The sequence below is a fragment of the Onychostruthus taczanowskii genome, unplaced genomic scaffold, assembly GCF_017590055.1.
Source record: "Onychostruthus taczanowskii isolate IOZ18803 unplaced genomic scaffold, ASM1759005v1 scaffold2, whole genome shotgun sequence".
Classification (NCBI taxonomy): Eukaryota; Metazoa; Chordata; class Aves; order Passeriformes; family Passeridae; genus Onychostruthus; species Onychostruthus taczanowskii.
The window spans coordinates 1,373,160-1,394,665 of NW_024499239.1; the positions used below are offsets into that span (position 1 = coordinate 1,373,160).

The window sequence follows — 21,506 nt, forward strand, 5'->3', positions numbered from 1 at the left end:
TTAGTTTCAAGTGCATTTATTTTGAAATAAACAAGAATATTATATGTATATATTCATATTTATATTAAATAATATTATTAAACATGAAGAAAAAATAGTCTTAAAAACTAATCTGACACTTTCACATTCTATTTTATATTAAGTATCTATAGATAGGAAATATATAGAAAAATGCTAGAAGTGCTTCAAGCCAGCCATAAAAGCAAAGTGCACTATTGCCTAGGGCAGTGGAGCAGCCAAATGATGGTACAGCTGCTTCCTCCAGGGGGAGGTCACTGTGAGTGGCAGTCATGAATGAAAAGGAAGGATGGGAACCCCTTCTGTGACTCCCAATGTTTTCTCCTCTCTTCTTTGTCCTTCACCACTGTAGTAGCAAACTGGGTTTTGCATACGCTGACAAGAAGCAGTGAGACAGTTTTGCGTACCGAGACGATACATTGAATACCGCTGATTCCCTAAAGGATCACACAGGGACTGCAGCTTATCTGTGTTCTGCTGTGTCAATCCAAGAACCTTTATCTCAATTTATTTCATTTATTTATTGCTGTCAATAGTTTAAGGACACCAAGTTGGAAATTTTGAATTTATTTATCACAAACATTAACTGAAGTATCATCCTTTGATAGTTTTCTGAACTGGCCTCCATTTTGGTTTTTTTTTTTTTTTCAGATAAAAGCCACATTTAGGATATATTTTTTTCTACAATTCCCAGTGTGGAATTTCTTAAAAAAAGCTTCCTTCTCATTTTGTTTTGATTTTTCTACCAGAAATATATGTTACTATAAATTAAGCATTTCAAAACTTAGGTGCACTGTTACACAGACACCATACATCTATTCACATGATATTTAAGATGGTAATTGAGCAACATGTGCACTGAATAAAATTGTAAAACATTTTATTTCATGATTTGGACTAGAAATATATCTAAAAGCATTATTTTAGTTCTGTTTTGATTATCTGATTACCAAATATTTCTGCTTCTGATGACAATTTATTGACATTAGTTCAAGTGTGTGCATATTCAGCTGGAATTATTTAATGGCACGGTCTTTTCCTAAACAGATACAGATTTATTCATTATCCAGTAAATCTTTTCAAGAAGGGTGTAAAAAATACGTGTTCTTGATTTAATTCCTACTACTTAACAATAATGTTAATAGGCAGTAAGGAAATATGCTGCTGCTCAATAGCAAACAAGTAATATTCAAATAATATTACTTAGTGTTGTTCTGTATTGTGCATGCATTCATTGCATTCATGTTTTTTTGTTGTTTTTTTTTTTTTTTTTTTTTTTTTTTTTTTTTTTTTTTTTTTTTGTTTGTTTGACACAAACACAAGCTATTTATCTAGTTTTCAGATATGGCATTCCAGAGTAGCAAATTAGACAACTATAATTTCTACTCAGTGCCACTTCATATAAAAGTGCACTATTCACAAGAAACATATGAATTTGTACTCTACCAGAAACATACCAGTGTATGGCAATAAAATTTATAATAAATATTACAAAGTGTGTGCTACATGAATTTGAACATTTTGACTTTTCTTTGACACACTGCTTGTAAGACATCTTAAAATCTCTACTATTTTTTAAAGGAGAAATTCATAAACATAATAATAAGACTTGAAGAATCTGAACATTGTAGTTCATACATACAGTACTTTTCCTAGGTAAATACCTATCATTCACATTATGACCATAACAGCTTTACTCCTTGTAAAATAACACCCTGTAAGAGTTTAATTTGTCCATTCAACTCATATGTAATTGTTATGCTACTTAATGTAGTCTCATTTTCAGTTTAGCACAAACTTTTAATAGTGCTCATCTGAAAGTGAATTCACAGTCTAAACTGATGCAGGCAGTTTCTCTTCACTCCAAACATCTTCCTGCCCAGGTGTAAGACTTATTTTTGTTTTCTTTTAAATGACAAATTTATCTCAAAATAATAAAAAATAATATTCAAAAGGTGTTCTTATGAAAGAAGGCTTCTCCCACTCACATGGCATAGTTAGTTCATCAATTAAATAGAATACATACTGAAAAGCAGTTTTAAGAGTTGATGATCACTATACTAAGTGGAAAAGAAGTCCTGTGTTTTATAGTGCAGCTGGAAGATTCACCATTCACCTGGGTTAGTTTGTTCTTCATTAAGAATTCATGGGAATAAATAATTTTAGCCAGTGCAGATAATCCTGCTTTCTTCCTTTATCTCAGCATATCTCGTCTCCGAAATTGCTTCCACAGATCTCTGAGATGCTCACTGGTTACAGTCATCACACAAGAGTAATATTCATTCCAACCATACTTCGGAGTCTCCTGTGAAAAGTAAAAAACATACAATTGGAAAAAAGATACCATTCACTAAATTCATTAATTCTACCTTAAATTTTATTCAGACTCATACATACTAGATAGGTGTTTTAATATTAAAATAGTGAGAGATTAAATTTACTTCTATAAAATGAGAGTTATAAATTCATACGTAGGTTAAGTATTCAAAAGGCATCCTCACCTCACAGCACACAATTAGCATTCAACAAATACCCTATTTATATTAAAAGATGCAGCAAAGTATTTCCTCTTTATTCAGGTATGTCCAGCTCCCTCTCTAGTTTTGTTCCTTGCTTCTTTGTATTGACACTGTACTAAAAAGTTCACCTAAGACACCAAAAAAAAAGCACAGAAAATTATTGATCTTCATTAAACTGAGGCACTAAAAGCCAAATACCATATGGGCAGGTGACATGAAAGCTTCTATATATGAAATTAACTTACTACTAAATTGTAGTTCTGCAACAGGGATAGTTATCCACTGAATGGAGAGGAAAACTGGCCAAGGGTTGGCTTGGGAGATTCACTGCCCTGTGCTCTATGCTCTCTGCAGTTATCACTGGATCTCATCATTTCTTCCACTGTTCTTAACTCCCCAAGTCTATTTTTATAGTAAGTGTAAAAAATAGATGGAGAGATACTAAGAATTAGAGCAACTGGTGAAATAAACCACTTTCCTCCTAGTTTATATGCTGAGCATATGCCACATGGTGTGGAATATCCCTTGGGTCAGTTGTCCTGGCTGTGTCCCCTCCCAGCTCCTTGTGCACACCCAGCCTCCTTGCAGGTGGGGTGGGCTGAAGAGCTGAGAAGTCCTTGACTCTGTGTAAGCACTGCTCCTAGCAACCAGGACATCAGTGTGTCATCAATAGTATTCTCATCCTATATTTAAAACACAGTACGGTAGCAGATACTAGGGAGAAAATTAACTCACTCTTAGGTAAAACCAGGACACATGGTGAGACTGTCCAATACCTTCTTTTGGTTGAACTGAGTAAAGATGTTAAAGAAATTGTCACACTGCGGTACATTAAAATCCACCACTAGACACTGAAGCCTACATCTGTTTATTCTTATCCCTCATCTTGTTTAATTAAAAAGCACAGACGTTTATAAAGAAGTTGTTGATATTCAGAATACAATTTAATCCGCAGTACTATATGATGTTAAATGAAATCTTGGAAACCATACTTACATGAATGCATAATTTAGCTGATATTATAGGCAATCTCAAGAAAAAATGCCTAACTTGCAAATTGCAGTGCATTATTTAACAAAAGCATATTAAGTTTATTAACCTGTGCTTTAAGATATGCATTTACTTTTTATTTTATGAAACAAGTTCAGATAAGTGTTGATGAAAGTAATTAAAAGAAATGCTGAAATGCACTGACTGTTCATCTACTTATTTCTAATGTATGCACTGTTGTTGTATCTACCAAATCCCCAGAAGGAAGAGCTTGTCCACATGTTCTGCAATGCTTTTGCGTTTCACTGGAACATTCTCCTCCCACTGTATCCAGGTACGTTTTTAAGCTTCTTGTCAGGTTTAGGATCAAAAGCCCAAGTTCTGGAATTTCCAATTACTTTTGTAAGATGAGTCAGGAAGGTGTGCCTAATCACACACTTCTCACCTCTCTGCTTTAGAGAAGAGGTAAGCAAAAGCCCCTTCGAACAGTAAGCAACAGCTCCTTTCATTTTTTTAAAACTGTCTTTTACACTATATGTATTCAATTGCTGTGTACTAGGAAAGTATAAAAATAAAAAACTTTAAAAATTAGCTTGATGAAAAATTTAATCTCACTTGACAGAATGAAGTGTTTATAGAAGACAGCAATTTATAGTTGAAATGGCTAGAAATGAGGTTCTGAATCCATGCTTCAGTTTTTAATGTCTTTTTCAAAATAAATTTCCTTCCTCACTCAGTTTCAAACTACTATTTTCAGCTATTAACTGTTACCTCCTAAAAGCTTTTAATCAGAAATTTTGAAAATCCACAATATTCAGAACATCTTCAAATCAATTGTTTCAGTAAAAAAATCTTAAGATTCATTACTTCAGTAGTCAATAAAATCAGAGTCATGGCCTAAGAATCTATGACAGTTCCTGAGCACATGAATAGTTTAGCAAACAATACATTAGATGGAGTAGAATCCCTTCATAAGTTGGTCTCTAGCATCCCTTTTTGGAAATCAACTTTGAAAGGGCTTTGTTAGAAATTTCCTAGATAATGCTTCCACAAGACATTCAAAGCAGAGCTCTCCTCTGTGCTCTGTCAGGCAGTTCCCTACAAACGTGTATTTTCAGTTCTCCCTGCAGTGTATGCAAAGCAGTACCTGCCAATGCCCAGTCAGGCTGTGTGCCCTGCAGGGACCACACACAGCTTGTACACTTGCTCCCCAAGGAGAAATTTGCATTATTTATTATAAGGGTACAACACTCTTTACACTGTGGAGTAATGGCATTAGTGCATTTTAGAGATATGTGATGTACAGCACAATGTGCTGTTTATTGCTTGTCAGAGTGCAGATTCACAGTAGGGTATAATCTATGGCAAGCATGCCAAGTATCTTAATCTCCTTCACCAGAGTTCTACATTTGCCATGGAAAAGCACAGTGTTTCAAAGCACAATGAACGCTACATTTATATTTGGAAAAAAAGTACAATTAATAGTAGTTGTACTGCACCTAACTGTGGGATGTAGTTGTAGCTGATTTTTGTATTTTATGTACATTTATGTGCTTTTTTTGGACATCAGACTGAAATTTAATGTTGAAACTGTTCAATTTCAAATCTCAAATGATTCCATTTTTATTATCTTTTCAATTTATAAAATAAATGGAAAATAATGATTTTTAGAATTATGCAGAATCCACTTTCACTCCACAATGTATGGCAAATGCAGAACTATCTCTATTCTACCCCACAGTACTTTTGCCAAATCCCTTCATGTACCTTGGCTAAAGGTTCCATTTCCATTAGTAGAAGTTTACAACAAATCTAAAGAAATATTATGAGTTATGCAATGTTTTGCACAAGCCAACAGCTGGTTAAATCACTGTAATGCCTGGGCTTGATCTCAGAGGTCTTTTCTGACCTTAACAATTCTGTGATTCTGACTTGTGATAAGAGACAAGAAGCAGTTGCTCAAGTGAAGAGCAGTAGCAAAGTAATGTGTCAGCAGGGCAGAAAGAATTTTATATATACAAGGCTTATATTGTATTCTTCAGTGCACAGGCAGCAGGTATTTGATACAGACCTACTACTGAAGCAAACTTGATTACAGTAAGAATTTTTGTTACATCCAGGAGCTCCAGGTGGGAGGAAGAGCAGGGTAAATACCTAACAGCCTCTGCATTAACTCAGTGACGTTGCCTGTAGGCAAGTCCATGCCCTGAAAACTAACCTGGTTTCTTGTCTCCAAATGGGTGGTGTAGATGTACTATAATTCAATTTTTTTTGAGAATGACTTTATACAGAATGAACAACATCTCTGGAGATTTATAAAACCCTTTATAAATCTGCATGGTACATTTGTTCCCAGTTTACATCATCTCAGCATATGAATTAATTAATTTAGTGCCTGAATTCAGATCTGACAAGGTGTTGATGTATGCATACTTGATGCTTTTACCAGTCTCTCTTTCTGTCACCAAAATAATTTTATTAGGTTTGTTGATTAGATACTGGATTCCTTTGTGTCACTGCATTTTCTTCCACTTGGTCACATACCCTTCACTGAAATTATTAGGGAAGCATCATGTCTGTGTAGCATTTTTCCAGTTTCCTGTAAGAGCTGTTTCATATCTTGAAAAGTTTACAGTTTAAATAATTCTTAACATGAAACAACAGTATGGGTTTTGACAAAAAGACAAAGTATTCCTAATAACTATTTTTAAAAATACATGAGACAAGAAGAAAGGAATCTTTGAAAGTCAAAAGTTTCAAAGATATAAAGTTACATAAGATTAAACTAAAGTCATGACTTCCTCATGTGACTAGTGACTTAGATTACTGAAATATTAAATTTTAAAAAGTTTAAGCTACTTTATTAGTCATTTACACTTCCCATTAGTAATGTGGAGAAACCAGATGCTTTGTGAAGATCAAATTTCCTCTTCTGTCCCTCACATATTAGTACAATGCTTCAGAGTATTAGTGTATAGTATTGAACAAAAAGCCTCAGCTTAATATTGTGCCTCAGAATTAAAACCAGCAGGGGAATGACAGTGAAACCCTCCTGGCTCAGGAGCATGAGATGTGCTGGACTCCTCACAGGGTCACTCAGAGCAGACCCCTGGCCACGGGGCCTTGCTTGTCATGGTGTACATCTCTTTGCTCCTGCCCTCTGTAAAAAAAACCTCTGGGAGCCAACAGCCTTCAGAACAACTCGTGCAAAACCTTTACATGGAAACAGGAAAACCCCTTAAGTTGTAAAGGAACAAACTCTTCCTTTATGTAAGAGAAGAAATGTCTACTAGTGCAGCATCTATGTCCCCTGTGTGACAAACAGTTTCACAACACGGCTACAGCATAGGTACACCCCAGTTCTGACACTGAAATCCACAGTACAACTGAACTGTACAAATGGATGTTCATGGAGTGGATATGTGAAAAGGGCCACGGTGATTACATGTGGACACAATGCTGATTTTTCAAGACTGCTGGTACAGTATTAATTGAGGCAAAAATACATGATTGCTTTCAAGAATGTAGCAGTATAAATCAAAGTAGAATCAAGTCATTATAAGTCAGAAAAATCTGCCTCTATAATCTTCCTTGGTAAATATTTATTAGCTATAGGTACCTGAGAAATTACTTAAAAAGAGATAATGGGACAGACAGAAAACAGCAACAGAAACTAAGAAAAAATACTTTTCCTAATTTCAAACACAATACAAAATCACAGCTGGCTCACAGAACAGTGACAGTGTGAGTCAGTCATTACCAACCAGGATAAAATTTTATTGCTTCAGTCAAAAACACAACATGATGCCTTGAGCTACTAAGTAGCTTGCAGCCATATAACCTATTCCTGAGTTTTGGAACAGGAAGCAAAGCAGTGACAGTTCAACATTCAGCCATTCCTGCAGGCATGCTGGCACACTCAGACTGGTGAAGAAGCTAACACATACCGTCATTTATCTGCTATAGAGCTCCTTCCTCACGCAGGATTTGAAAGTAGTATACCTCTGTATAGGTTTGTAGCCCTGTGGAGCAGAAGATGGAGAAGTGTGCAGATGCAGACAACACGTGAAGGCAGCCAGGGGTAAGCATAAGACAACGGTATCATGAAAATACAAAAAAACGGCTTTAATTGACCAATAGCCAGGAGATACACTACAGTATGTGTGATGCAAAATGTTTAGCATTTAGTCATTGATTTCCAAGTCTTCTGGTTTAAACATGGAATTCGTAAAAGAAAGGGAATCTTCTTATAAATGTTTAAATTTGAAAAACAAAGGGAAATAATTATTTTAACTAAACAATAAGCAAAAAAAAAAAAAAGCTGTTCATGTTTAAACATTTTTAGTAAGTTGATGGCAATACTCTGACTGACCACTTGATGGCAGCTTAACATACGAGTTTGTGTCAAACTCCTAAAACAAAACAAGGTTTCAGGTTGTGCTACAAAATTGCAGAAAAAGAGAAATATCATTTGGTAAAGTCTTTAAGACATTTACTTTTCCAAAATCGTATCTAAAATTTGTATGAAAATGAACATTTTCTGTGTTCCTATAAGAGGCAGTACCTGACCCTCCTGAAGTTTTTAAGTTCAAGGCTAAGCTTTTAAATAGGACAAACCTGCTACATACTGACTGATGTTTCAGAACTGCATTTTCATTGGACTTGTGGGACTCTCTGCTCTTAAATAGGTTCACTTTCAGTCTGACTAAATAACCACAAAATGTCCTTTTCTGAAATACACAGTCCCAGTACCAAATCCTGTCACGGCCTCAAGATTCTGGGCAAACATAATTAGTGAAACAACTTTTAAAAAGGTAGAATTGCTACGTACAAGATGCTATTTATAAAATTGTACTTCACATCACAACTGATTTGAAGGCCTAACTGAGTTCCAGGCCTAACTGAAACTGTTATTTTGGGATGTTTTTGAGAGATAATCAGACACTACATTAATTGGCAGACATTAACTGTGGAATATTTAAAATTAAAATCAGGCATTTATACTTCATAAAGAAGTATAGATTTCTATGTTGCTACAAAATACTGAATAAGCTGAAGCTGTTATGATCTTTTATCTCTATAATGAAACTGACCAAATTTTCATATGGATTCAAAACACAGTTATTGGTAAATAAAATGTTAGTAATTTGTTAGTTTTGATTTAGCACAAGACGACATTTGAGCCCTCCACATTGTAGGAGCAAGAGAGCAAAGTTTTACTTGTTTTAGACACATTAATTACTCTGCAAGTTTTAACATACAAACATTGGGAAGCAATTAATGACACTTTCCACCAGTCTGTTCTGGGAAAAAAGTTCTTAGGCATTTTCTACTTTCCATTCTAAACCAAGACTGCAGTGAGTGGGGGGTGTTTATTAAGGCAAAACTTTTGCAGAATTTTTTTATGAAGGCAAATTTTTGCACAATTTTTACTATTATCCACTCTTGGAAAAAATTGGTTTGTGTGACACTTATAAAAACTTACTGGAAATTGTAATTGTTCAGTTTACTACTGTAATTGTCTTGGAATATTACTGATTAGTGAAGAGAATGCATTTAACTGAATTACAGGACCAAATCACAATTGTCTCCCAATCCAGCAGGTGTCTAATATTTAACTTAAATTAGAATTATAATTTATGAAAGACTGTGTTATTCTTCTGAATATTGGCTATTCTTTATAGTTCTTTTGCAGTCCACTGGAATATTTTATAGTGGTCCAGGGAAAAGCAAGATACATACATAGGACTGAATAGTGCTGGATGATATAGATTCTTAAAATTATATGTGATTTCTGTCATGCATTTTGTGAAATAGGAACATGTGATAAATACAAGAATTACTTAGTAAGCAGACTGTTTGCTGGTTAAATTAACATACACTGCGCATTTACAGTTAGTAAACAAAACATATAGCTGAACAGCTTGAAACAATTGTGAAACAATCATCATTACCACACCATAATAAAAGAAACTGAGGACCAACAAAGAAATAAGTTTGTTACAAATACAGGGGTTGTTATCCACATTTTAGGTTTGAAAATGTACAGAAATAACAAGTAAACTATTAGACTCAACACCACTTCACAGAAAGTTCTAAAATTATGATTAGGAAGCTAACTAAAATTAATTAAAATTACAGAAACAACATTTTGAAATGTGACTTTAGGAACCATAACACAGTTTAAGATTTATGTCTCAGTAATAAAGTAATAAGGTTGTTAATTAGAACACCATTTTACATTTAGTTAAAAATGTTAACACCTGTCATATGAAGAAAAAAAATCACTGCAAGTAATTTCCTGTCCTCTAGCTTATTATAATTGAATATTAGATACAGGGTTTAATTATTAAAATCAGCTCTGAACAAGAACACAGCATTGTTCAGCACCGCTTCACTAATTTTTATTTGAAAATTAAAACTACCTTCTGCTGCAACTCTTTCCAACTGTCATTATGAGCACTCGGTATTTTATATTATGTTTTAGAAGAGTTGACCTTTAACTAAACTTCTTGAGCTTGAGAGAGACAAAGTCTCTTTTCTCTGCATGCAATACAGACATAATTACTGCCGTTATTAAAATTCTTAATGCTAATCTATTAATCACACAATACAGAAGAAATTACTGTAATACAGGGGATTTCTCATCTCCTATTTGGTTTGCACATTATAAAGGTACATCACATCCTGTAAATATTGTTTTCTAACAAAAAAAATCAAAGAAGAATTTAAGAAGGATTTTATCTTACAGTTTGTTTCAGTATTTCTATAAATGTATGTCTTAAAGTATATGTCATAAAATGTATGTCTTTAAACATATGCACTGCTGGTTTGAAATCTACAGATGCTGCAGATGCTAAAGCAGTGGTAAGTAGCAGAATCCACTAAGGTAACTATAAAAATTAGAATCCTTACCCTAAACCCTCGATTGAGTCTGTCTTTCATAATGCCGATAAATTCTTTATAACTCAACTGGTCATCTCTGTCGACATCAAAAATCTTGAACACTGTGTTCACCAAATGAGGTGAGAGCTTCACACCTGTGGCTACATACACAGCACGCTTGAATTCATCTGCATAAGGAGAACACCAGAAAAAAAAAATGTAAAAGGTGAATTTAAGGGTACTTTGTGAACAGCATATTATGAAATATAAGTAAACTTTTAACTCCAGTTTTCACATTTAAATACACAAAAATATGAAAAAGTGAAAATTAGGACTGAATTTCAGTTCTAAACCAAGTAGTTCTTAACTGATATAAAATGATTCTGTTGAATTGGTGCTGATTATTTTACAAAAAAGATAACAGCCCTATTGTACTATGTGCAATAACAAAATTAGAAAATCATATTAACATTAAACTATGTTACATACATGGCATTTACATATTTGACACAGAACCCAAGAAATCAGAGAAAATCATAGAATTCCTTGGTAAGGCCACATGAGGTAGGACCATACTGGTATTATGGGGTCAGACCCATCAAGAGGCTACTTGGGAGAGCACACAAGTCCGACCACTTTGCATATTGCTCACCTTGTGTTCCCCAGGCATCACAATTGTTTTATTAAGGAGTGTAGTAGTACATACATGCCTGGTTCTTTAAGTACTCACTTACTGATTTGTTAAAAATCTGTCTGATCTCTCTTTGGACCTTCTGACAATGTTTTCTACAGTCTTTGTAGAAAGCCAAGTTTCAGATGCTGACTGTGTAAAGAAATGCTTTTGTTTACTTTAATCTGATCTCTCACTAGTGTCATCCAGTGCCTCTTAACTCTTGTATTGTAGGATTTGATGGACAGCTATTCTGCACTCAACTTGTCCACTACTTCTATGACTTATATGCCTGCTATCTCTTATGATATGAGCACGCCTTTTCCTCTCAAAGCTGGAGTCCTAGCATTTTTAGCCTTTTACTGGAAACACTAAAACTACAAACTAGGAAATTAAAAAAAAATGCACTTTTGTTAGCAGTTCTACATGGGTATCAATGGATTGTTATAAGAATATAGATTCTTACCTTGACCTATGGAACGACTTGCAAAATTATACATTTGCATTGCAATTGTGAAGTCCTCTAGATTGTTCAAGAATTGAAAAAATGATCTAAATTCTTCAAATGTGATACCCTAAAAACAAGGAGAACAATATGCACTGTAAGAATTACCAGTAGTAAAAACAACTGAATAAACAAACCTTGCAATTATATATGTCAACTTCATTTAAGAGCAGATACCACACCCATTTAAAAAAAAAAAGGGATTTGTAGTAAAAGTCAATAAAATAGAGAACTGGAGTTTCTTGAGGAATGCAATATGTCTTTTCTATCTGTGACTGCAACAAGGCAGCAATTTTCACCAGAGCAGTCGAAAATACTGTTCTATTGCTGAGGGCAATTTTTAAGCATTCCAGGGTTATTACAATACAATAGTCAATACTGAGAATAAAAAGTCTAGGTTTGGATGAACATTGGAGTATGTTTACTGAAAACCTGAAAACCACTATTATATATATGTGAGTGTATGTGCTCATATAAATACATTGAATGAATTCATAAATATACATGATCTACCTTAAGCCTGTACTTGAGGGTGAAATTTTCATATATCCAGATTTAGACATGCAAGTCTCTTCAGCTGAGGGTTTGCAAGTACTGCAGGGTTTGTCCAGCTTTTAAAGAATCAATCACATTTTGACCAGACTTTAGACTATCTTCTGTGAAAGTTTCACTAAATTGGTCTTGTTAAAAGAGTTTATCTTCATTCCTTGTAATTCCTTCTTTTCTCATCTTAGTTAGAGATCCAAACATCTGATAAACTATCTCTAAATCAATTCTGAAAGAGACCTGAAAATGAGACTTTGAACTAAGCCAGGACCATTGCCTATATCAAATTCCCCCTGGTCTCAGCCATTGCGAACATGGAATGGCATTCTGTGTCAAACCTTGATCTCCCTGGACTCCTTTAACTATAATTCCTGCCTATTTTTCCATTTGCTTTTATTCTATTTAAGTACTTGTCTCTAAAAATATATTGAAGGCATATATTGTGATACAATACAAATATATTGTGAGCCTTTATGTTCAAACTAAAACATTGATCTATGTCTCTGCTCAAACATATACATAGTCTTTATAGTATGGCGGAACACAAGAAACATGCAAATGTAAGTTTGTGCCAGAAGATGGCAGAGGTTGGATGCTAACCCATATATAACAGCAAGGACTGTGCAAAATGCGGAGAGCAGCATAATATTATTATAACAGAAAAATTTAATATGTCTCCATACACTTGAGATGTAACCCACTGCTTAAGTGATCCTACCTAACCACTAGCTAAGATTTATAAACTCTTTGGAGAGCTTGGCCCATCTCCATCATGAATTGCTTTTCTCAACAAGCACATCCTTCACAACTGGGAGGAAACCCTCATATACACAAGTAGAACTACCACCTTATTTTAATTTTTATATTAAAAACTGAATTTAATATTATCAATACTGTATTTTGGTTTCATTGCATTTGACACTATTATGTGTCAAAGTTCTACTTCTTGCAATGTGTTTAGACTGAAAACTCTATGGGACCGGAATGCCCATAGAGTTTTCAGTCTAAACACATTGCCATGCATTTGTGAAATTCCTAGATCAGTGAAATTTCATTTCTCAGCCAGGAGCCTCAGGTACAACAATAAAACAGCAATCATAGAGAACATCCACCCAAGTCTTGAGCTGACATTTTTAAGTTCACAAATCCTTAATGTGCACCAATTTGTCTGTAAAAGTTCTGAATGCAAAAAATAAGTGTAAGAGGTCAGGCTACTGCAAAAATCTTGCTTGTGTGCATGACTTTTGCTTTTCCTAGTAAACTACTCTTTCTCATCCCTCAAGTTTTCTGGCTTTTACCCTTCCGATTCTTTCCCTGATCCTGCTGGTGGGGGAGTGAGCAAATGGCTGTATGGGGCTTGGTCAATGGCTGGGATTAAACCACGACAAAAAAAAGGAAGCTAACTTTTTAATTTGGATAGACAGATTTTATTTTACTACAGCAAAGAAAACTCAGATTAATGTACCAATGCTGCTACAAATGCACAGACTTTCTTCAGGATCTGATATCTATAGTAATTCATGATGCCAGCTTACATGAATCACTGCTTGGCATCTAGTTAGTAAAAGGAGGAAGACATCCCGTGAGCAGGCAGCAGGCCAGCTGAGCATTTTAACATGATTAAAATATGACAAAAGATCATCATGCTGCTTTAGGGGCTTCTTTGTACAGCACCATGAAAGGTTAACGTTGCCACTGTGAGAGTATGGGCATATTACTTTACAGACTTGACTAATTTTTCTTCTGAATGAAATCCTCTGGTTAGTATTAGTATTGCAGCATATCACTGTCATGAAATAAAGAGCAAATTTTATAATCATCAAATTATAGTGTTATGACAAGAGCCAAAAAAATGTGACAACATTTGAACAACATATGAACACCACCTCCATGGCAGTAAGAGTCAAAATCCTATTCTTAAAAGCCTGTGGCCAGCATAAGAGATGTAGTGACAGCACATTTACCAAGCCAATGATACAAAGTTATGAAAAACAGCAACGTCTTGTTTCACTTAGTGGAGGTATAGCATATGACATACCTCAAATACCCAAATATATGGCACCCATCTAGTGCCAGGATATTGCCAGATCACAGCATAAAAGCAAATTTGTAACTAAGTGACAAAGCTTTCTACATGGAGGTTTTCCTTAACTGTTGGTCTCACCAGAGACCAAGAAGAGGAAACTACAGTGGAATACTTGCTATGACATTGGAAGACTTAGATATGAACTTCAATGACTACTACCTTGTATTCAAAAGAAAGTGTCTGTATATTTACTTAACTTCACCTTTGACATTCAAAGTATTTCTCTTTAACTACAACTGTTATTGTTTTTCAGTTTCCCAAGTGATACTTACATTATTGTTTCTAAACAAGACCCAAAGTGAGTGGGGTTTTTTTTGTTTGTTTGTTTGGGTTTTTTTTTTTGTTTTGTTTTTGTTTTTTTTTGTTTTGTTTTTGTTTCTGTGGGTTTTTTTTTTTTTTTTTTTTTTTTTTTTTTTTTTTGTTTGTTTGTTTTGTTTTAGATTTCCATCTGGAACCATGCAGTTATAGCAGTTCTGTTGCACTGTCTTGGCTCTGAATATTGAAAGCTGTACAGACCTTTCACAGCAGTTTGGTCTGAGCACCTCAGTGCCTAGAGCAGGAACTTGGAAAGGGTGACTGAGCAGGAACTCTGATCCCTATCTTACCATGTCATCTGACACCTAATCTGGTCAAAAGAGACAGCCCTGCTTTCCCAGCTATATTTAACACTCAGTGGCCCTAACTGCTGTACAACCACAGGAAGAATCCAGATAATCCAGATATCTGAACAGAAAACTATTGATTTTTGGAGTGTGCTTCTATCAGGTCGGTTGACTAATTCTACTTACTGTCAAGACTGAAATGCAAATGTCATTCCACAAATAAAAACAAACCTAAACAAACTGTTCAAACTGATTTATTACTTTTCTTTGCAAGCTCTGATGTTGATGCTATTAAAAATATAGCTATTGAAAGAGTTAGATTTCTAGGATAGATTAATCTGATCTTCTTCTGTAAACACAAACAGAAGAAGTATATCCAAAACATCTCTTGTTTGAAGGGCTACTTTTAACATTATCCTATAGATTATCACTGATGCATAGCTGCTACTACATTTCTCTCAAGGTACACTTCTAACAATGTATTTTTAAACAAATTAAGGGTTACCTACCTCCTGACCTTTACTGTCTATATTAGCATTTCTGTCTCTTCAGTCATTAAAAAACCCACAAACCCAACAATAATTACAAGCAATTCCTAATAAGACTATAAAACAATGAGAAAAAATGTGATGTCATTTCTAAGTAGATGCCTCTCTAGTGGGTAGGGAGGGAAGAAGGGAGGGAGGGAGGGAGGGAAGAAGAGAGGGAGGGAGGGCGGAAGGAAGGGCGGAAGGAAGGAAGGAAGGGCGGAAGGGTGGAAGGAAGGGTGGAAGGAAGGAAGGGTGGAAGGAAGGAAGGAAGGAAGGAAGGAAGGAAGGAAGGAAGGAAGGAAGGAAGGAAGGAAGGAAGGAAGGGGTTTTTTGATAATTCATTGCTAGAAAACTTTTAATGTCTTATGGCTTTTGCAATTTAACCCATTCTATCTATCTGTTATGTTCTATCTAAACTTCAAGAATACTACTAGCTAAATCCTATGGAATATAATTCTATGCTATTTACTCTTCTACATTTTATTCAGCAAGTAATCTGAAAAACCAGGCATGCAGTTTATGATCAAAGTAAAATCCTGGTGCTAAGTAATACAGTCCAACAAAGCTATGTTTTTATGTTAATGACACTGGGACTGCATGCTGTGGTGCACTGCTAAGCAATTACCTTTTCTTCAGGAATACTGCCACGCATGTTTTCCAGGTAACTTGATGTATTTTCCACATTTGTATACCTCAAGAGAATATGGGCAAAGTCTTCCTCACTGATGGTGTTCATGCCATTAGAGTAAGAAAGGAATTCTATCTCTAGAACCTCAGTTTGCAGGTTATCCATAAATCTAAAGCACAAACAAAATGTGAAGAAATTGTCATATTTTATATTTCTATTGTTCATGTCCTTAAATAAGGACAGGGCTGGGTTATAACCTTTCCACCCCAAACTAACTAAAATTTACAGCAGCATTGGAAGAGGACTTTTTAATATTGGGCCACTAATTGTTTTATTTTGCTCTTTGTGTATATATCACACACAAAGGGATCACAAACCATACAAACATACCTGCCTAAGCTATGTGTATAGTAATATAGTACACATTAATTAGAACAACTATACAAATATTTTTACAAGGAATTAATTAAGTTGAGTCTCACCTATAAAAATCTTCAAAGTTCAGTTCTGCTTTTCCTTTCTTGCCAAAAAAGTGTACAAGCAGTGTCGTATCTGACAGTGAACTTGTAATATCATCAGCACGCTTAAACATTAGAAAAAAAAATTAAAGGCCATGATTGGATCAGATACAGAAGTATAATCTGAGAATGCCTATCATCATAATAGACTTTTCTATTAAGAGTTTGTATTTCATGTTTATAGTCTTTAAGAAGATTTTAATACTGCAAACCATTACATTAATTTTGCCATGCAATTTTCACACAAAATAGCAGTAGCTGTTAATTGCATTTAGTAGAAAGTAGTTAAACTAACAGAATGATGTAATGGAAGCTGCAATGAAGGGAGAAAAGGTATGAAAAATAAAACCAGAAACTTGTGAGGAAAAAAAAAATCTCATCAGCTAAGGTAAACCATAAAATGTAACTCCCTTTGTACACAATCTTGCTTCCCTTCTACTATGAAACTACAAAGAAATTAAAGTACATTAGTTCATATACTCTTATTCCATATTTCAAAAGTAAGCATGAGATTGTGTTCCAAAATCACATCAGTTAGGTGTACTTCACATGATTCTTTTCTGTAAGTTGCAGATAGCTACGTCTTAAATGTTATTGCCCAAACACATTTAAAATACCAGAATTAGGAAATATTTTGAAATAATGAAGCAATATTTGGATTACTTCTCTTAAGACTGTTCCTCAGGTACTGGGTTGTGGTCTCTGCACAGGACTGGAATCTTTGAATATGTATTAATACTTTTCCCTTGAATAAATCGCTAAGGTTTTGAAGGCCAGAATTAGAAGTGAAAGCCAACTAATTTTGATCATTTGTGATAGCAAAAGTTGTAAAGAGGAATCCAAACATTAGTAACTGTGATCTGTGGATAGTGATTGCATACTATTCCACTTTTTTACTACATATTCACTGCCCTTAACTATTGTATATATGCATTGATTTTACTTCTTTGAAAAAGAAGCTCTTGATACACTGAAGAGCTGAAGAATAATTCAGTAATATAAGGCTCTTGAACAAGCCACAGTAGCCTGACATGATACTGTTCTCCTGGTATTAACATGCTTCTGCCAACACTAGAAATTTAAAAAGTAATGTATATATTACATTACTTTTATTACTTACTGTGCCTGCTTAGGAATTACCTCCTGTCCAAGCTCTCATCTTACAAAGACAAGACTTTATGAAAAGCACAGAGTAGGAGAGCAGTCTCTGCTCTTCCTAGGCAAGCTACAACCCATTAGGAAGTTTGTCTACAGACTCTAGTGTTACAGTACAAAACAAGGCACAGTACAGAAACCTAGCAAATATTTGGGAGATGTACGAGTAATAATTTATCACCATTACAATACATAATAAAGCTGGGATCTACCATAGGTACAGAAAACAGTTTATACAGCTCTGTAAAGATCGACACATATAAAATTGCAAGCCACACTCAAGAGTGTGACTCTATTTCTTCACTGAAGAGGCTATACATTTGTAACAGACAAACTAGGTGAAGAAACCAGGAAAAATTTTTTAACAATACGCAATAGTTCAACATCACAATAAACTACGTACCATGTAAAAGCATTTCAAATTTACATTCTCTAAAATACACTATATTATTTTCAGATTTACATACTGATTTGTAAAAAACGTAAAGTGCAATATTCATTAAGAGTATTTATGTATCAACAACAAGGGAAAACACAAGGCAGTAACAACACAAATCCCTTTCAACATCCAATCTAAATAAATGAGAGAGACTTTTCTGTTCTTTAGTGTAATCAGTTTAGGATTCTCAAGATTGCATTTCATGTACTCTAGCTTGCTCTTTATTCTCATATTCTTCTCCAGGGAGAAATAAGATGACATAGTGTATATGGAGGTAGAGATATTTCATGCCCTTCAATTAAGACAGCTCTGCTCTTCAAGTGAGCAAACTAATTCAGAAAAGTAATCACTATTTGTCTTTTAATATTGTTATCCTCCACTACAGGACACAATATAGTGAAATGCAGATACCCTGATTTCTTATGTCTTTTAAGCAATTAAATCCCTAAGCACATTCAAACAATTTCCCTCAAGTACACTGAAAAGATATCAAATGTTAAATTACAGCCTTTCATCTTGCAAAAACATTTCAAAACCTTAGACTTAGGTTGCATTCACCCATATCTAAAGAACCGTTTAAAAAAACTACAATCTGTAAGTCTTTTCACAATTCCCACTTGGTTGGCCTCACTAAATGAAAAAACCCCAAACAAAAACCTCACTGCAGAAACTCAACCCAGTATGCTTCTCTGAAGAACTGCAGGCAACTGAACACTATTCCCGTGCTCCATCTGCACTGATAGCATTAAAAAAAGTCTCTTTTATACGGTAAAGGATAAAACTAGAAGCTTTAATCATTTAAAGCTATTTCCACGATAAAATTAATTTTATTTTAGACCAGTGCAAATTAAATTGCCTCACCTGTTTCCATGTACAAATACGAGCCTCAATTTTGATCAAATATATTTTGCAGTCATTTAAATGTGAATAAAACCCTTCTCATTTCTCTTTACCTTTACAATAGCTGAAATACAAATGCCAGTAAAGAGACAAACTGAAGACAAGCGTTTCAGTCACTTTATTGACTTGCTGCATAATGGCAATATGTTTTTCTTTCTATTTTCTAGCCTGAAGTGCAAAAAGTCTATTCATTTTGTATTCAGCAAAATTAGTCTCAAGTTCTTGATTAACAAGGGTTGACTAAAAGTAGGTAATGCTTATAAGCATTGATTCCACTTTTACAAACATATTCCAATAATTAAGTATGTATATTATGATTTGATTCAATAAGAGCTTTCTTACTGAAAACCCTTGATTTTTCCAACAGTGATAACTAAGCCACTGATTTCCAATTTCACTTAGTAATTTAAGAATAAACCCCAAAACTGAATTTAGTGATAACTGCAATATTCCAAGAGGACAGTGGAATTGCTAAATTAGTCAGCACAGAAACAGTATTATACACTGCCCTAGAGAAAACTAGTTGTGATAAATAACTTTATTCTCCAAAGAAATCTTTTGATTCCCATAGCAACAAACCTTATTTACTCTCATTTTCGACTTACATATAGACTTCTCAAAAGCCAATGAAACAACACAGACCCCAGTGTCACCTTGCTTTATGCCATTTTCTCACTACAAATAGCTATAATATTATTCAGATGCAAGAGTACCTGGGAGAGATAAGAATATGGATGAAAGCCAGCTGGCCCAAACCAAGCAAGATAAAGATAATTACAGCGAGAAGTGGGAAATTGTCAGTGGAGAAAATGCAGAACATGATTTTTCTTCATAAAATTATTTACAAGTGAGCAGAGAGGCTTTTTATACACTTTACAGAGAATTTAAATCACTACTAAGTATAGCTGTTATTAAGCTTCAATTACAGCATAGTTACAGATATTAGACTGAGGCATAGGATATTAAAAAACCCCTCTCTCTCCAAATTAATCATGCGTAGAGATTACCAAATTTAAGTCCATCTATACTAGGGACCGAATTCATGCCAGCTAACTGTACATTAAGATGGCATTTCATTCAGAAAACTCAGTGCCCCAAGCTTCTTGAATAATCAGTGAAATTCTTCTCTCCCCTCTATGTTGCCTTATCTGACTAGACAAGAGCACTGTTATTCTGGATTTTAAAATTTGGTGGAATAAATTAGGATTAATAACTGGCTTAACAATTCAGAAGCTCATGAGCATAGAAGCAAGGGAAGATAGGCTGGGTTTACTGCTTTATTGCAAGATTACTATGTATATGTTATTACTATAGATATTGCTATAAATATTGTTATAAAATTCAGTTCTGTAACACTACATTTTGTTTTGTACACAAGCCAAGAACACAAGATGAGAGAAGTACAGAAAAGGCTTATTTGATACCTAGGAAATGTAGGTTCTACTTTAAAAGAAAAATCAAATACCTTATTTTGTTTGGCCCATAATTAAAATTCAAATAAATTTAAACAGAGGGCTATGACTGCATTTATAAACACCACCATGAGTATGAAGATTAACATTAAAGAAGAAAAAGCCCTATGAAAATTAATGAACAGCAGAGTGATATAAAGGGACTAGGAGTAAATTAAGCCTGGAAATTAGAAATAAGTCCATTGAAGTCCTCAGGTTATTCAATAGCTTCTGCAGAGGAAGAGCAGGGACAAAACACTAATTACTTTTAGTGTGAAGCACACATTGCCTCCAAACCAAGGAAAAAGACTGTTTTACTCTGTAGGTCAGTTTTGTTTCTTGTTCTTTTCTCATTATGATCCTGCTTAGGAAACATGGAACTCTGAGACCAGAGTTCAGAGTTGCTGAATGTTCTTAATGCCACTACCAGCAGAGCAATCACTCTCACTGTGTGGAGCACAGAAAAGCATAAATGGTCTAGACTTCTGACCCTCTGAAACGATAAATACAAAGAAATATCCTACTCAATTATCTAGAAGCAGATCATGAAAGAAGAATTACTAGAATTTAAAGCATTATGGAAATTAATTTGACAGCTCAGTGGTATTTCTATACCTCCATAATGATTGTGTAATATTACAAAAGATGGACCAATGTTTTGGTTACCTTAAAACATTCCTGGTTTTCTCCAGTAATTAAAAGAATCTTTGCATTATACTTTTTGTGAAGACTGATTCTGATAATATACATAAAAAGCACATTAAGGACATAAAGATTAAAAGCTCAAAGGGCTACAACTCTCAGTAAAGTTGTCATTTTACTGGACCACGCCTAAATGACAAAGGTTTCCTGAATTACTTCTCTGTGAACTGCCATGATTATTAGTATTACAAAATGCTTCTGAAGGACTGAAGAAGACTTAATCTTCCAACTCTTTCAAAAGGTAACTTTGTTTTTTCTTGGAAATGACAACCTTCAATTATCACATTGTAGAGAACGAAACGCCTTTGATCTGAGAATTTTGAGGTTTAAAACAAAAAAGGAATTAAAAAGAAAAGAAGAAA

At 34.5% G+C, this 21,506-nt stretch overlaps 1 protein-coding gene across 1 annotated transcript in view; it reads right to left on the reverse strand.

Moving 5' to 3' along the window:
- MICU3 (mitochondrial calcium uptake family member 3) overlaps positions 1 to 21,506 on the reverse strand; it is a 52,880-nt gene continuing 31,374 nt past the window's right edge. Inside the window, exons 10-14 of the mRNA XM_041402600.1 lie at positions 16,462 to 16,562; positions 15,977 to 16,148; positions 11,549 to 11,657; positions 10,443 to 10,600; positions 1 to 2,323 (exon numbers count right to left, since the gene is read on the reverse strand). Coding sequence (XP_041258534.1) covers positions 2,213 to 2,323; positions 10,443 to 10,600; positions 11,549 to 11,657; positions 15,977 to 16,148; positions 16,462 to 16,562 — 651 coding nt within the window. The 3' untranslated portion in view covers positions 1 to 2,212. The remainder of the gene's footprint in view (positions 2,324 to 10,442; positions 10,601 to 11,548; positions 11,658 to 15,976; positions 16,149 to 16,461; positions 16,563 to 21,506) is intronic.